The sequence below is a fragment of the Symphalangus syndactylus genome, chromosome X, assembly GCF_028878055.3.
Source record: "Symphalangus syndactylus isolate Jambi chromosome X, NHGRI_mSymSyn1-v2.1_pri, whole genome shotgun sequence".
NCBI lineage: Eukaryota > Metazoa > Chordata > Mammalia > Primates > Hylobatidae > Symphalangus > Symphalangus syndactylus.
The window spans coordinates 32,254,709-32,272,599 of record NC_072447.2 but is presented as its reverse complement, the minus strand read 5'-3'; the positions used below and the strand labels follow the sequence as shown (position 1 = coordinate 32,272,599).

Below are 17,891 nucleotides of genomic sequence, written 5' to 3'. Positions count from 1 at the left end.
GTTCAATACAGCAAGCTCAAGACCAGCAGAAGTGAAGAATGTTGACAGTTTGGCAGATGGTGTCAAAGAGACCCATTTAAGGAAAGGAAGAGATAAGCATAGAAAAAAAATTCACCCAAGTAGAAATTCATGAATTAGAAATCAGTTTATTGCATTTGCCTTATTTGATGAAAAAGAAGAAAGAAATCAGTGTAATTCTCTTGTGTACTTTGAGGGTACCCTTGCACGACAAAACCAAGGATGTTCCTTTTTCTCTTTATTTTTAAAGGCTATCTTGGTGATCCAAAAAGAAATGTCAGAGTACTTAAAACTCATTTGCTGGCCGTACAAAATATGACCAAACCTAAGCAAGCAGGCTGCTACTTGGTTCATATTTTGTTCTCCAAGGAAATCCTGATTAGCAGCTCAGTGAATATCCATTTGAAAGACAGCCAATCCCTCGATCCAAACAAAATGGCTGCATTGAGAGGTATGTGTACATAAAGTGATAATGGAATCTTATTTTTAATCATCATTTGGTCATATAATGAATGTTATTGGCAGTTGAAGGAATAACAATAAGTCTGTGTAAATCTTAAAACTATTCATTTTTTTCACCTGTCTGACCCTGATTTTACAACTTAATAATATATAATTGGTAACAATTTCTTTCCAAAGAATAAAACTTGTCCATTGACTTGAATAGTTGAATAAGACAAGCCTCATCTATTATAGTTGTTTATGGTTAGTACTAAGTCAATTCTTTAGCCCTGAAACTTGCTACCCAAAAAAAAAAAAAAAAAAGGAAAAAGCTCCCTCTGCCAAAAGGTGGTGGTGGTGGGTGGGGGCAGGGGGGCGGGGGGGAATAAAAGACTTGTCAGTGCTAGTGACTAGCAACACAGAAATAGAATTTTATGATTAGTTCTTTTTAGCCTCCTGCCTTCCTGCCTTCCAGACATGTCTATTGAGATCCTAGAACTCATGGGTACTAAGGATACCACAATGAATAAGTGTTTCTGCCTATGAGGAGCTCATAGTCTAGAAAGGGACATGTTGATGGAAACAGATACATCCCAGTCCAGTGTGGTAGTGTTGGGGAAGCTCAGAGCAGCTGCTTTGAGGGAGTTGGGGAAGGCTTGGCTAAGGACAGGACGTTTGAGCTGGATTCTGAAGGACTCCTTCAGTAGGTAGAGGGAACAGGAGGATGTTCTAGGCAGAGGGAAGAGCTGGGGAAGATAGACAGGATGAGTGAGCCCCTGGTGTAATCATGTTTGCAGTAACACTAGTTTCTCTTGATATGTTTCCTTTTAGTTCTGATGTATCCATTGGATTATTAAATGATCTGAGCACCCTGAAATAGTTAACGTTTGGTTACACACTTAAAATTTTTTTTTCAGTCACATGGTCTTGCTCTGTCGCCCAGGCTGGAGTGCAGTGGTTTGATCATAGCTCGGTGCAGCCTCGAACTCCTGGGCTCAAGCAACCCTTCCTCCCCAGCCTCCTGAGTAGCTAGGCCCACAGGTGCATGCCACCATACCCAGCTAAGTTTTGTATTTTTTATAGAGATGGAGGTCTCACTTTGCTGCCCAAGCTGTTCTCAAACTCCTGATCTCAAGCGATCCTCCCGCCTTGACCTCCCAAAACACTGGGGTTACAGACATAAGCCACTGTGCCCGGCCTACACAATTTTTTTTTTTTTTGAGCATCAAGAGCTCAATATTAGCTTCCTACATCAGTGTTTTAGGGGATCTCATGGTAGGGGAAATAATTCAACAAAGCATCCTCATTGGGTGGAATTTCTAAACTCTCAGAAAGAATAAGAGAAAAGGATGAGAAGTAGAAAGAGAAAAAGTCACCAGAGTGCTCACCATTACACAATGGAACCATCTAAAAGTCAGTATTTAAAGAAAAAATTTTTTCATTAGTTTGTTAATTTTTTTTCTAATATTCATGAATACTTTCTGCTGTTTGCAGAATATCTGGCGACAACTTTTCCCACCTGTGATTTGCGTGAACATGGAAAAGACTGGCAGGACTGTATTTCTGGTATCAATTCTATGATCTACTGTTTATGTTCTGAAGCCAAGAGTACTCTAGTAAGTTATTTTTCATCTAAATATGGTAACTGTTACCTGAGTTTGTACTGTGTACAGTTTCAAAACTGATAGCGTGAGGCACAGACTCTTTAGGCCATGTGCTAAAATTCTCATTAACTTAGGGGGCATGGGATGTTCTTTCAAAAGCATACTGCATGTTTATTTTACTTTTTTGATATTTATGCTCTATAAAAATATCCTAAAGATAAATAAAATAAAGTGCTATAATTAGTATATTTGAAGCCAAGGATAATACTAGGAAAATAGTTTCAGCTACAAAGATATTTGGCAAATCTTTTTCAGTATCTCACCGAGCAACACAAAAAGGAGCCAGCCGTGTGCTCCTTGGCTGTTTCAATGGTAGCTGAGGAGGTGCAGGGGAAAATGCAGGCACTTCATTACTTGTTCACTTTTAGTGATGATGGAACTTGGTGAAATAAACGCATGTCATGACGTTAAACGATTACAGATATTTTACACTCCGTATAGTTATGTGGTAGCAGAAATCTAGTTTCTCTTTCCTCCAGTCTATCTTCAAAGTACATTAGAGATTTTTGTTTGTTTTACCACAACCGGGCCATTAGGGAAGAGTGTCATATCTGTTGTCTTCTGATGAAACATGTATCTTAATGACAATTCCTAATTTCCACCAACCCCCTTTTCTTCTGGCCATGTCTAGTCACTCCTGTGTCTCTAGAGTAAGTTTATGGAAACAATTTGCCAAGAATATTTGTAGCTGAGCGTATGTTTTCCTGGTGAACGGGTTGATTTCAGTGATAGCTCAAGCACCATCTGCCTGAAACCAAATCTGCTTATTTTTAACATTCCATTTTATAGCCTTCAAAAATTGCACCCTAAACAATTTGAATGTAAAATTAAGACACTGCCTGGAAAACGGTAATTTGCATTTTTGCTTAGGTGTCAGAAGAGAAGCAGTGTCTGCCAAGTGCCTGCTGTGTGCTTGACTAGGAATGGGACAGGTCCTTGCCACTCAGAGTAGGTCCACAGCCCAGCAGCAGTGGACCACTGGCAAGCTTGTGAAAAATGCAGGGTCTTGATTCAGAGGCAAAATTTGCATTTTAGCAATACCCTCCCCAACCCCCGTCCCCAAGGTGATTTGTGTGCACACTAAAGTTCAGGAAGCACTAACCCAGAACAGTGGTTGTCAACTCTGGGTGCATATTAGAATAACACGAGACACTTTTAAAAATAGTTACTAACGCCTGAGCTCCCCACTCCCATCGCCAGAGATTCTGGCTGAATTTGCCTAGGGTGGGGCCCAGCACAACCATTTGTTTTTACAGATCCTGAAGGTCATTCAAATGGGCAGCCAGACTTGAGCGCCACTAGGGAAAAAGAATACAAACAAAACATGAGAAACAAAAAGTGGTCATCCCCAAGAAACTCACTGCTTTGTTTATTTGTGAAATGTTTATTATGCACTGAATTTGTACCAGCAGTTCTCATTTAGCTCCTTAGACAGAACTACAAAATCCTCCAAGGAGCAGCGGGTCATGACGGCTTGCGGAAGAAGCCACCCCTTTCCTTCTTTCCAGATGGTATTGCGACACACAATATTCCTACGGCTTCAGCCCACCTTTTAAAGAGTCAGTTGCTTCCCTGGCAACCTGGGGGGCCTGGTAGGTGGTAGAGCACAGACATATTTTCTTGCTGTGGGACTTTGTTTACAGATATGGTTTTGTGTTTCAACAGAAAACTCTTCGCAAAAATAAAAACCGTACCAACCGTGTTGCACCAGCATCTGCAGATAGAAATGATCAAAGGGGCAGAGATGGTGGTGAAGGCAGTTCTTGGATGTTTCAGCCAATGGATAACTCCGAAATGAGAGAAAAGGGGAACTTGCAGCCAAACAGTAATGCTATCCCTGAAGGAATGCAAGAACCTTCCACTGATAATCCAGAGGAAACTGGTGAAGCATGGGGTGAGTTTTTAAAAAACTTATATTTAAATAAGTTCTCTTGCTGATAAATGTTGAATCTGAGTGATGCATTTATGGGGTTCATTGTACTATTCTCTCTACTTTTATGTGTGTTTGAGAAATTTCATCAGAAAGTGAAATAATTTAATATCTTTTATTAATGAGTTAATGAAATATATAGACACATGGTTCTGAGACTTATTGTTATTTTTCCTACGGAAAGCGGCTCTTTGCTGACTCACTGGACTGTGTGAGTTCTGATAAGGCACTGTCCTCCGTGGTGAAGGGGAGAGGCTGCAGCTGAGACGCACTTCTTGTTCTCTGTGTGCCTGGCACATTGAAGGTGCACAGTAGGATTTTTGGCACGAATTCGTGAATCTCATCTCTCAGAACATTGTGCTCCCGCTGCTAAACTGTCTGCTGAAGGCGCCTCCTGCTTTGATGGGTGTCAAGTGGCAGTGGTTCAGTAGTGACTGTGCCACCTGCCACTTGTGCTTCCCAATGCATCCTCCCAGGGCGCTGGGCTTTAGCATCACCCATACCGATGAGTGACGTCTGAAGTAGCAAAACTTTATTCTGTCTGTACCTTGCTCCCATGTTAACCCTAAGTAGAATACTACCTGGGATCCTTTTCAAACGAAATTATTGACATGATATAGCTTTATTTCTTCCATTATAAAAGTAATCTAACTACTGTATTTGTTAAGATTGTACACTATAGACACAGATTGGATAAATTAAACAACACAATCACCAGTTGAATAGCTCCTGTATTCAAAGAAGCAAAGAACCGAGTGAGCCTCAGGCAGGCAGGAGCTAGAGCAGCCCCAAGACTGTGAGAACTTGGGCCACGTATCTCTAATGCTGACTCAGCTATAAAGAGGGGACAGGGCGACTAAGCCTACTGTGAGCCAAGCAGTCACTGCGGTGTGTATGGAGTCTGTTATGCCATTTTATTTTAAAAATTGGAAAATATTTTTAAGAGGGGGAAAAAAGCTCCCACAATCAAAATACTTTAAAAAACTATTGTGGGCATTTTCATTTTCCTCCAGTTTTTTTTTTTCCTGTGAACATTTTGAAACATTATGATTGCCATATAATTACTCTCCTTCTCTAATATTATCATATGTATCTATTTTTCCTCAAGAATCTACAATCTTCATAATCATTGCTCTTAATAGGATTATAGCATTCCATTAATTAAGTGCACCCCAATTTATTTAATTGCCTCCTACTTTGTTTCTTTTTGTTGTCGTTGTCATTTTGGTTTGAGGGTTTTTTGGAAGGGGATTATAAATCAGTCTGCAAAAAAATCATCTTCATTCAGATAGATTTTTTTTTTGTTTTGAGATAGAGTCCCGCTCTGTCACCCAGGCTGGAGTGCAGTGGCACAATCTCGGCTCACTGCAACCTCCGCCTCCCAGGTTCAAGCGATTCTCCTGCCTCAGCCTCCTGAGTAGCTGGGACTACAGATGTGTGCCACCATGCCCGGCTAATTTTTTTGTATTTTCAGTAGAGACAGAGTTTCACCATGTTGGCCAGGCTGATCTTGAACTTCTGACCTCAGGTGATCCACCTGCCTCAGCCTCCCAAAGTACTGGATTACAGGTGTGAGCCACTGCACTGGCCCATTCAGATAGATTTTTCCATACTTTGGATTATTAGGTTAGGTTCTTAGAAATTGAATTACCAGGTTAAAGAATATTAACCTTTTTTCGTGACCCTTGATAAATATTACTAGGTAAATCTCCCAGAGTTAAGTCTTTGGACCCATTAAATGTGTTTCTAAATAATCTCTCCTGCTAAATGTTGAATCTGGATGATTCAACAGTTCTATTGCCACCCATTAAATGATGGATGTTCTAAGATGAAGAATATACTTACTGACTTATAATAATTATATTTTTCTAGTATATTTAACAAATAATTATTATATATAAAATATAATATTTTTCAAATATAGTTAATTTGAATCAACTATGGACTGAAGAGAGATGATGATGATTAAGCTGTAGAGTTGAGAAATGAAGTCTTAAAACTTATTTTTCATTTCAAATAAGATATCTAAGATACAATATGTAAAGTGAACCAGCAGTGTGTTGATTTAAAATGAATTTAATACTAAATAGAAAACCTACATTTTAAAAATTATAAGTATTTCAGGAAGAATCATGGAGCTTATTTTTGAAAAAGTCCTTCTTGTAAGTAGGGAAACAATGCATTAAATTACTTAGAATTTGTTACTAAATGTAATCTTAAAACTTCTTGTATCCTAAAAGGTAACAGTATATTAAATCTTGTGTTGAACCATGGTAGCATGTGTAATCACGGTGATTTCTACCTCATTTCTCATGCTATCTCATAATCCACTAAAAACATAAGGCTTTAGACTGGGCACAATGGCTTATGCCTGTAATCCCAGCACTTTGGGAGGCCGAGGCAGGAGGATCGTTTGAACCTGGAAGTTTGAGACCAGCCTGGGGAACAAAGTGAGACCCTGTCTCTACAAAAGATACAAAAAATTAGCTGGGTGTGGTGGGGTGGGCCTATAGTCCCAGCTACTTGAGTGGCTAAGCTAAGAGGATTACTCAAGCCCTGGGAGGCTGGGGCTGCAGTGAGCCATGATTGTGCTACTGCATTCCAGCCTAGGCGACAAAGGAAGACTCTGTCTTTAAAATAAATAAAAATGTAAGGCCTTAAATTTTTTAACCTCTCAAATTCTTGAGCCTAACACTTCAGAAAAATCAACGTTTCTGTTTCAGCCTTTAAAAAATAATGCAATCTAACATCTGCTATGAAAATTGACATCTTTCTCTTTTGCTTCTAGGCTATTTTGGAAGACCATGGAGAAATATACGGATGCCACATTCAGTACTGACTTTGGCAAAAACTAAGTCTTGTGCAAGCCTGTCGGCTAGATACCTTATTCAAAAACTCTTCACAAAAGATGTCCTGATCCAAAGTAACGTCTATGGCAGTCTGAAGCATGGCCTGTCTGCCCTTGACCCCAATAAGATTAGTGCTCTCCGAGGTTTGTAGAGTATGTCTGAATAAATAAAAGCCAATTGTGTTTAAGAGAAGGGTAGAAAGAAGAATCCATTCAGGTTGTGTTTGTTCTGGGGAGAATGGAACTTAGTAATTACTGAGTCCCTCATTAGAGTACAGCAAGGAGCAAGATCATGAATTGTATTTCTCTCTGCATTTGGGTTCTTAGGGCTAATTGCTCTGTCTTGAATGGCTTTACTAGAACAGGAAAGGGGTTATTGACCGTGGCTCCCTGCTGTGGACTGCCAGGGGTATGGAAACTCAAAACACCTTCCTTGACTGAGGAGCAAGGTCAAAGCTAAAGGGCTTCATCCATTTGCAGAAGTGTCAACAATAGCACAGAAGGTTAATTTGCTAAGTTTCTTTTGTGCGCGTTAGCCTAATATAGTCTCTGACATATGCCAATGAAGTAATAAAGCTTCTAAAAACTTCCTGTGAAATCTTAAATTTGGACAAAGCGGAAGCAAAATATTTCTTACTTGTGTCACTGGCACCCAGCAAAGATGTAGCTCTGATCTCAGGTGGTTCCTGTCTTCATATCATACATTTTCATAGCTAACAAATTTGAACAGCACTGGTGTTTCAGAATAAAGAAACCTGGTTTTCAGGTAGCGGCTTTTATAAGCATTTGTTATCATCTAACCCAATTGTTTTCAAACTTTTTTTTACTGCAACCCATAATAAGAACTACATTTTAGATTGTGACACAGTACATGCCTCTGTGTGAGTGTGACTTTTAAAAACCAAAGCAAAAGTTTCACAAACAGTACTTACTCTATGAGTGTTACATTCCAGTATTTTCTCTTCCATTACATTTCTTTCAAGTACTGCTATCACTGATTTCATAACCTAGTAATTGGTCACAACTTGCAACTTGAACATCACTGAGCTAACCTACTAGGCAAAAAAACTAAACTCAATTTCCCTTACTTTATGGTTAAAAAAAAAGTTTGTAGGCAATTCTGAAATGAATGTGTTTATAGAAGAAATAGTGTCTTTCCAATTACTTTTTTTTAATGTGGGGGAAAATAGGTGACATTTATAGTTCTTTAATATCTGGAAAAGATTACTTCTTTAAAAGTTGATGAAAAATATTTTCCTAAGCCTTTTATCATTTTATCTCTCACTGAATTATATTAAAATCTGGAAGATGTCTTTTGCAGTAAACAAATATTCAGCACGAGTTTGACATATTATCCACATAGAGCAGATTTTAACAAATTTCTCCTAAGACTCAAAGTTCTATTGCTTTGTAGAAGGGCAATCATTTGAGTTATTTCAGCAGAGGGAAGACAGTAGAGCCATTGTTGTCCGAAGGGGCAGAGCCAGCCCCAAGGAGTAGAAGCTGACAAGAAAGTCTGTTTCACTTTAATATAAAGATAAAATGAACTTGGAAAAGGAAAAGTCAGAGCAAAGGCTGGGTGACCAGATATGAGAGAAGAGACCTGCACTCGTGGGAGGACTGGGCTTATGACCCCTAATATGATTTCTGTTAAAGTACTCCTTCATTCGAAATGAGTTCAAACATACAGAAATGTGTGGAAAATAATATAATAAATACCTGTCTACCCCCATCACTGATAATAGACATTTCGTGTTTTGTGCTCCAGGTTTTTGTTTTAAAAAAATAATGAAAGCTTCACTGATATAATTAACACTCCAACTCATCATCCCTTTCCCCTCTCCTGCTCCCCAGAAGTAATCACAGTCCTGGAGTTGGATATATCATTCCCATGCATGTTTTATACTTTTGCTACGTATGTTAATAGAGCCATAAATAATATATAATACTGTTCTGTAGTTATTTTATTTTATTTTATTTTTTCTTTTTTTGAGATGGGGTCTTGCTCTGTTGCCCAGGCTGGAGTGCAGTAGTGTGATTGTGGCTCACTGCAACCCTGCACTCCAGCCTCAAACTCGTGGGCTCAAGCAATCCTCCCACCTTGGCCTCCCGAAGTGCTGGGATTATAGGTGTGAGCCACTGCACTCAGCATCTGGTTGTTTTAATGTACACAAATGGGGAAGTACAGTAATCTTTTTGTGCATCTTAAAATCACTCAACATTATGTTTTTGAGATCTGTTCATACATTTGAACTGCTGATTTATATCCCATTGAATGAATAAACCAATTTATTCTTCTATTCTAATATAGTTTCTTACCGTAATATTTTGTTATTTGGGGGAAAAGCTTCTGAAAATTAGTACTCAAAGGTAACTCTGTCCAGGAGCCAAAGGTGTTGATTTCATATAAATAACTATTATCTGATGCTCTCTGATGAGAGTTCAGTATCACTTAAGGGCTCTTAATTGATAGGGAGGAAGTTAGTAGGCAGATTTGCAATTAGCGAACAACCCTCACTCCTTAAACCCCCATCCATGTCTTTATATTGCAGAACTGTCGAATCTTAGCTATAGGAAATACTTTACAGGCCCTCTAATACAACATCCCACCCACAGCAGGAACTCCTATCTCAGCTTTGACAGAGTCACCTCCCCTGGGCTTGAACACTTCCATTGATGAGGCACCCGCTGTCTCAGCTCCAATTCATGGGAAAGTTCTTCCTTCTAGTGACTCAAAATGTACCTTCCCTTGTAAATCATACACATTTGTCCTGGTTATCCCTTCTCTACCTAAACAGGGTCAATCCAATCACTTTTCAGAGGTTGGGCCTTCAAGCAGTTAATGACAGCTATCACTTCCTGCTGGAGCATTAGGAGATCATAAAGACATTCCCTTTTAAGTTCAGAACCGAGTGAGAGAGGGCTTCTCCATTCAGGCAGGTGAAGATAAAAATAGCAGCTTTATTCTTCAATCGTACATGTCCCATTCATCCCAACTTTCCAACGTAGAGGTCTCTCCACATGGTAACATGAGGGTTGGGGAGGAAATGTTCTACCCAACCTTTTCTCTCTTAAGCCTTATGCTTTTTCAGTGAAATATTAACATTTCCCTCCAGAATTCCTCACATACATGTTGCCCTGATCCTTCATGATTTGATTCAATGACTACCTTCACATGTGCTTAAATACACCCAGGATACAATAGTACAACCTATTAGGCTGTTAATGCAGCTGAAAATGTCACATGCCATTTAAACATTTACGGTCAGGTCGGGCACAATGGCTCATGCCTGTAATCCCAGCCCTTTTGGGAGCCAGAGGCAGGAGGATGCCTTGAGCTCAGGAGTTCGAGACCAGCCTGGGCAACATGACAAAACCCTGTCTCTACAAAAAATACAAAAATTAGCTGGGCATACACTAGCTACTAGCTACTCCCTAGCTACTTGGGAGGCTGAGGCAGGAGGATCACTTGAGCCTGGAAGGTTGAGGCTGCAGTGAACTGTGTTTGTGCCACTGCACTCAAGCCTGGGTGACAGAGTGAGACCCTGTCTCAATGAAATAAAATAGAATAAAATAAAATTTGTGGTCAACTAAGACCTCTAGATCTTTCTTGCTATAACTGACATTTATCCAGTACTTAAATTGTTAGTATTCAGGCTGTTACCATTTATACTGCTAGTACCTTTTAATGTTAATGTAGGAAAAATATAAATATAAATATATTTTTTGCTGCATCATATCTTGTCAGTGTAGGTCAGCATTTCCTGAACTGTGTTTCTCCAATTCAGCTAGATGTTAATAGGAGTTTCATGAAATACCTTTTCTTTTCTTTCTTTTTTTTTTTTTTTTTTTTTGAGACAGGGTCTCACTCTTGCCCAGGCTGGAATGCAGTGGCGTGATCACAGCTCAGTGCAGCCTTGACCTCCCAAGCTCAAATGATCCTCCCACCTCACACTCTCGAGTAGCTGGGACTACAGGCATGTGCCACCACACCTGGCTAATTTTTTATTTTTTTGTAATGATGGATTTCACTGTGCTGACCAGGCTGGTCTCAAACTCTTGGGCTCAAGCGATTCACCCGCTTCAGCCTCCCAAAGTGCTGGAATTACAAGAGTAAGCCACTGTGCCCAGCCTCGTGAAATACTTTTAAAGTCAAATCGTTAGGAAAGACCTTAAGCAAGCACCCCAAGGGCCTCAGTCAATAGATGGGTTTCATTTGACTGTCAGTTTCTTTTGTTTTGGAGACAGGGTCTCATTGCCGTTGCCCAGGCTGGAGTACAGTGGCTAGATCATGGCTCACTGCAGACTCGACTTCCCAGGCTCAGGTGATTCTCCCACCTCAGCCTCCCGAGTAGCTAGGACTGCAGGCATGCGCCACCATGCCTGGCTAATTTTTTTATATTTTTAGTAGAGACGGGGTTTCACCATTGTTGCCCAGGCTGGTCACAAACTCCTGAGCTCAAGCAATCCGTTCGTCTTGGCCACTGCGCCTGGCCGACTGTTAGTTTCAAAACTGAATGCCTTTAGCCATCAAGCCTGCCTAAATCTCCGAGTCCTGACCCCTGACCCTCTGTTGTCCTATGCGCTGCCACATCCCTCATTTATGCATCCCACCAACACGGCTGCATCTGTAACATTTCAATCAGCAAAAGGAGACTCCACTTGTCTTTTCTGTGGGATTTTTCAGAGCCCTGAATATGCTTGTGTGCAATCTTAAATCCCCAAGCGGTGACTAGCTGCGGAGGGTAGCATTTCCCATTTGCGCAACTAGAACCTTTTTCCCCAAGAAACGTCTTTTATGACTAGTGTTCCAGAGAACACATTTTGGGAAACGCCAGCCAATTAGGCTCCTTGTTGCCACCTGTTGAAAGCTTTGCAAGCGCTGTATTTGTCTTCCAGTGTGGTAATTATCCCTCCCAGCTTTGCTGTTGTGGGTAGATGGGACAAACATTTTTTCCAGAACTTATTTTTGGTTAATAAAATGTTAGCAGGATAGAGTGGGGTACTGAATCCAGTGACATACCACAAAAACCTTTTTCCAGGCTACCGCTAATCCATTAATTAATTAGTCCTTTGGGTACGAAAGCCTTTTAACCTTGACATATGCTTTGCTAAAAAATTTGGATATATGTGATGTTTATGGCATTGTCCTCATTTATTAGCCTATTAACCCTATCGAAAAACAAATGAGATTAATGTAGCTAACTAATGCTAACCTGTAGGGATCACCAGATCCTTTTCCAAGGGCTGAAAGGCACTTAGACCTTTGATTACCTAATGATGTGTCTGAGGACAGCCCTGCTCTTCTAATAAACACCTCTCTTCCCTACCCTTCTCCTTGTCTGTCTTCTTATATTCTCTAAGAGTGCTCCTTGAATTATGTTACTCTGTCACCTTCCCTTTCAGAAGTCTTCCTCTAATTGCAAGATCTAAAGACCCTTATTCCTTTTATCAGAGATAAATCCAGCAGTACCAAAAAAGTTAGCAGTTACAGCTTCTTCCCTCTCAAAGTAGGATGACACTGCAGCCTCTTGTTCATTGCAGAAGCTTAGCATGTCTCTATCTGAGCTGATGAGTGACATGCTAGATGCTTCTTTGATACTTTTGAGAGTAACAAAAGTTGACCTTGGGTACTCAAGGCAGCAGAGGATTTCTATTCTGGTATGTGGCAAGGTCATGGGAGATTGTTGCTTTATTGTGATTTAAGCATGATGCTGTTTCATATAGTTCTCTTTTTAGATTAAAAGATTTGTTCAGCTAATTTAATAATGATTATAGCCTATGTGTGTTTAATTAAAGTGTTAATGATCCTTTCACAGACACAGTAGTAGAATGAAAGTTGAATGAATTGATTTCTCTGAGAAGTGATTTGCAAGTAACTGTTATGTCTTGGGTCTTTACCACCAGAGTTCCTCCAAGAAAACTACCCAATCTGTGATCTCTCGGAAAATGGAAGAGACTGGAAGTTGTGTGTGACCTCCATCAACAGCGGTATCCGTAGCCTTAGACATGATGTCAGAAGTGCTGAAGCCAGATCTCAGTCGCTTCCAGCAGTGACCCCTCCAGAGTTGGAGAAGGAGTCAAAGCCAAGAGATCCCGACGCCACTGACTGAAGCACCTGAATGGCCGCTGCCAAACTTTTTTTTTTTCTTTTAATGTTAAGACTATTTTGTAAGTTTCTCAAGTTCTGATTCCAAGATCAGCCTGCTGTACTGGCAGAGTAGTTTGCATTTACACCTGTAGTAGTTGCCAAACCTCTTTTTCTGCTCATAAAGGAGATAGAATCACATTAGGAAGATATGTAATGTTTCATCTGTGGATTTGATGACAACCTCTGATTGAGGGAATGGTAGTAAACTCCTCATGGGCTTGTGACCCATGGCTTTGTCTTAGATAATTGACATTAATATACTTTTTTTTTGATAAGGCAGAGAAAGAAATTCAATAGAAAGTAAGGAGTCGGGCAGTCAAATAATGTAAAATGGTAGTTTTCATTGCTGTTGAATGTGGGGTGAGAAGAGCAGTACACTTAGCACGTAATGACAAATGACATCTGAGTGTCAGTGAAGAAAGATAGGTAGGGAGCTGTAGGAGAGGCACCGGGAAATATTTGCCAAGCGTAGAAACTTGCAGGCAGTAGACATTCAGTATCTGCCAGGTACATCGTAACCAAGGGCTTAGATCTTAACACCACTAACTCAGAAGTGAGGTATGGTTTACATATAACCAAAGCACCCACAGTGCCTTTCTTATACATCCATCAGAACCATAGGATTGATATCACATTGTTTGACCTAAGCTTTCCGATGAGACCTGTGTTCTTTTGATTTACTCCTGATGAGAACAGCATTTCTTTAGTTACCTCCTGATAATATCTTAGCACTGAAGTTTTCTCAGGGTTAACATAGAAAATCATATTAGAAAACTGTAGTTCCATTTAAGTAGGTTAGATTTAAGAATATGCTACCATAAATGCTAAGGATCTGACCAAATTCAGACACTAACGTTATTTTTGGTTTCCAAAATGTCTGAGTGAAGGTTTTAATATGTTTGCTGTGTTTTTCTGATAGATTCTACTAGTTGAAATGCATACAAATGTAAATCTTACAATGTTTTAAGTGAAAAAAAAGATTCAAAATTCAGTTAGAAAAAAGTGGTTTTAAAGGATATTGACAGGATTCTTAGAGGATTAAAAAATAATCTCATTTTGCTCATGCATAGGATTTTATTTTGAACATAGGCACTTGATTTTAAAGAAAGTTCTTGAATATTTCAGCCATGGGAAGTACTCTATAATTTCATCATTCGACCATTTGTGTTGAAGAACCATTTTGCCAGGTTTAATGTCATCTTTCAGCTTTTAACCTATCAAATGGTCCTCAGTCACATTTGTTTTATAGCATTCTTAGGTATTATTCAAAAAGCAATTTTTTCCCTTGTAAGAGGTCAACTTTTAGTTTTGGTCATTGGCTTCTGACCCATGGCTTTGTCTTAGATAATTGACATTAATATACTTTGTTTTTTTGATAAGGTAGAGAAAGAAATTCAGTAGAAAGTAAGGAGCCACTCAGTCAAATAATATAATTTGTATAAAACTTGACAAGTCTTTTTATTTTTGTGACTTGCGAGATAGTTTAAGATATTTTTATGTGATGGATTTGTAGAATGAATACATATTTTCAAATTTATCTTTTCAAAATTCAACTTTTAGAGTATTTTAGCAAAATATAAGTATAGTTTATAATACATAAGTATAGCTTTAAAAAGATATTAAGGATTTATTTTTAAAAATAATTCTCTGAATAATTTGCTGTAGTAGTTGCCTTCAGCTTAATAAAACCATAGTACTTCTACATACATCTTTATAAGTTAGGCTATGCCCTCAAAGGTCTTAAAAAGTAGATAATTTAACAGGCATAGTGGCTTACACCTGTAATCCCAGCACTTTGGGAGGCCGAGGTGGGTGGATCACCTGAGGTCAGGGGTTCGAGACCAGCCTGGCCAACATGACGAAACCCCGTCTCTACTAAAAATACAAAAAAAGTAGCCGGGCATGGTGGCGCATGCCTGTAGTCCCAGCTATTCGGGAGGCTGAGGCAGGAGAATCACTTGAACCCGGGAGATGGAGATTGCAGTGAGCTGAGATTGTGCCACTGCACTCCAGCCTGGGTGACAGAGTGAGACTCTGTCTTGGGAAAAGAAAAAAAAGTACATAATTAAAAAAATCTTGCATAAAAAAAATTCTTCCATAGAGGGCAAAAAGGCTTTGACTTCCATTATTCAGATTTAATCCAACTAAGATAGTCTTTGGCTTCACTGTTCAGTTTCACAAGTTATTTTACAAACTACTAGTAACAGAGTTAATACAGAATAGTAATCCACGTTATAAACATAGATCAAAATACCACATCATACCCCATAAATACATGCAGTTATTATTTGTCAATTAAAAATAAAATTTTTTAAAAAGAAAAGTGCAGTTCGACCCTAGGCAAGAAGAAATTTCAAATTGTATATGCAGATTTTGAATTTGGTTTATATTTTATGGTATCTGAAATATTGCCTGGACTAAAAGCAAAACCACAGAAACAAAACTTTACATTTAGAAAAAAATTTCAAGACTTCTATTGCTAACTTTATTACATTAGTGGTTTTTAGAAGTTATTTAGAGCAGTCTTGTCTGATAGAACTTTCCACCATGATGGAAATGTAAATAAATATACCACATTAAAAATATAAATTTGCAATGTCCAATAGGCTCGTATGGCTATTGAGCACTTAAGATGTAACTAATTAGTCAGAGGAAGTAAATTTAAAATTTTCTCTCATTTTAGCTAATTAGAATTTAAAGTGAAATAGCCACAAGTGGATAGTGGCTACTGTGTTGGATGGCACAGTTCAAAATGCCCCTTATTTATTAAAAAAAGTGTTTAAAAGTGGTTCCCATGGCTTGAAGAGGAATAACATACACATAACTTCTTTAAAATCACATTTTGTTTGAGACGGAGATCTTGCTATATTGCCCAGGCTTATCTGGAACTCCTGGGCTCAAGAGGGAGGGAGGATCACATTTGATTGGACAAAATACATTTTATAAAGGTGTTTTGCATTTTATGTTAAAGTGGACCTTTTCTGTCTTCAAAATTTCACAAGTTAATTCTATTACTGTATTGGTCCAATGTTAAACATTTTAAATGCCTGCTCATAAGACTCATTTTTGATAAATAAATGTATCTTTAATGTTTTGTTTCCCAAATAGATACAATAAATAAACATTTTAAATGCCTTAATACAGATGCTCAGGTTGTTCTTTTAATGAACTCATCTTACAGAACTTTTGCTGATGTTACCTACGGTGTTTTATATTAATGTAACACATATTTTTCAGCCAGTTTATTAAATGTGGCACAGCTAAAATGTTGACTTTCTTCCTTGATAAGCAAAACAGAATAGTTTAACCCAGTAACAGTAATTTACCATGGTAGATATAATTATAAGGCTATTGAAAACTTTGGCAGTACTTTGTCCTTCCTGGGTAAAATCTAAGTGTTATTAACACATGCCATTTTTATGCTTTAATACTTATTTAAATATATGGTAATATTTTTATTTTGGCCAGCAAAGCTAAGATTTTCGGCTCTGGCCTTCGGTTTTCCTTATAGCCCATATCCATATCTAGTGGAGTAATTTCTCCATGGAGGTCTGACAATATTAACTCTTCTGTAAGAGTAAAGCACTTGTCACCCCTTCCTTTCATCCTAACTTATTTTAATTCACAATGCATCAAATTTGCAATGACCTTTCTCACAATGCTAAAAAATATGTTCATCTACTTCAACAAAGAATAATTTGTAATCTCGAATAACTAGTGAAGTCAATTTGGAAAACTGGTGGGTGAGACAGGTACAAATCTCAGTCCACAAACACAGGCGGGCAGGAAATCTAACTTTATTTTTCTACAACTACTTAATTTCTATTATGAGCCTCCATGCACTGGAAGTAGAAACTTAATCTTAGTCATTCAAGGATTTTGACTTCCCTTGGAAGACAAGAAAACAACCCGGGCCATGAACGGAGGTTGTTTGGGAGAATACCAATGAGTGGTGTTTCTGTCCTTTTCTCCAGACTTACTTCTAAGTTCTAGGGGTCTTCTACAATTCCAAGCTGGGGACAGGATATCAGAATCAGATTTTTGTCGTTTTCTGTAGCCATCATCAGTTGAGGTGTGTGTCCCTTGTCCCAGCTGGTCTTCAATCAGTGGTCCACAGCCATTTTATTTTAAAATATTCTTAAATATTATTAATATATAAAGCTTTTTTTTTTTTTTGAGACAGGGTTTCACTCTGTCACTCAGGCTGGAGTGCAATGGAATGATCTCTGCTTACTGCAACCTCCGCCTCCCAGGCACAAGCAATCCTCCCACCTCAGCCTCCTAAGTAGCTGGGACTACAGGTGTGCACCCCCACGCCTGGCTAATTTTTGTACTTTTTGTAGAGACGGCGGTCTTGCTATGTTGCTCAGGGTGGTCTCAAACTCCTGAGCTCAAGTGGTCCGTCCACCTCGGCGTCCCAGAGTGCTGGGATTACAGGCGTGAGCCACTGCACTCGGCCCCACAGCCATTCTTATTCCTGTCCCCAAGTCCCATTCAGATTGAGCAGCTCCTGTCTCCACCCCTTCCAGGACCCTCTCAAGCTCAGGGCAGTCATTTTGCTGCTGCTTCATTGCTTTGCATCCTAGGAAATATTTCATCCAGTTCTCCATATACTTCTATACAGGACTGGCTACATCATTTGCAGGCCCAGTGCAAAGTGATGAATTCACTCTTGATGCTACTTAGCAGTCTTTTATTTTTAAAGTTTTTATTTGGGGATAATTTTGGACTTACAGAAGAGTTGCAAAAATAGCACAGAGTGTTCCCGTATAGCCTCCCCTGAGCATGGTTAACAGCCACATAACCGTGCTACAATGATCAGAACTCAGAAAGGAACAT

The 17,891-nt window shown here is 39.1% G+C and overlaps 1 protein-coding gene across 3 annotated transcripts in view; it reads left to right on the top strand.

Annotated features, from left to right (window-relative positions):
• Nucleotides 1–13,016, top strand: part of BEND2 (BEN domain containing 2) — a 61,747-nt gene extending 48,731 nt beyond the window's left edge. For all 3 annotated transcript variants that reach the window (XM_055268923.2, XM_055268922.2, XM_055268921.2), the window contains 5 exons: nt 269–469; nt 1,954–2,075; nt 3,789–4,017; nt 6,842–7,045; nt 12,809–13,016. In XM_055268923.2, the coding sequence (XP_055124898.1) occupies nt 269–469; nt 1,954–2,075; nt 3,789–4,017; nt 6,842–7,045; nt 12,809–13,014 (962 nt within the window). In that variant the 3' untranslated portion in view covers nt 13,015–13,016. The remainder of the gene's footprint in view (nt 1–268; nt 470–1,953; nt 2,076–3,788; nt 4,018–6,841; nt 7,046–12,808) is intronic.
• The last annotated feature ends 4,875 nt before the right edge of the window (nt 13,017–17,891 follow it).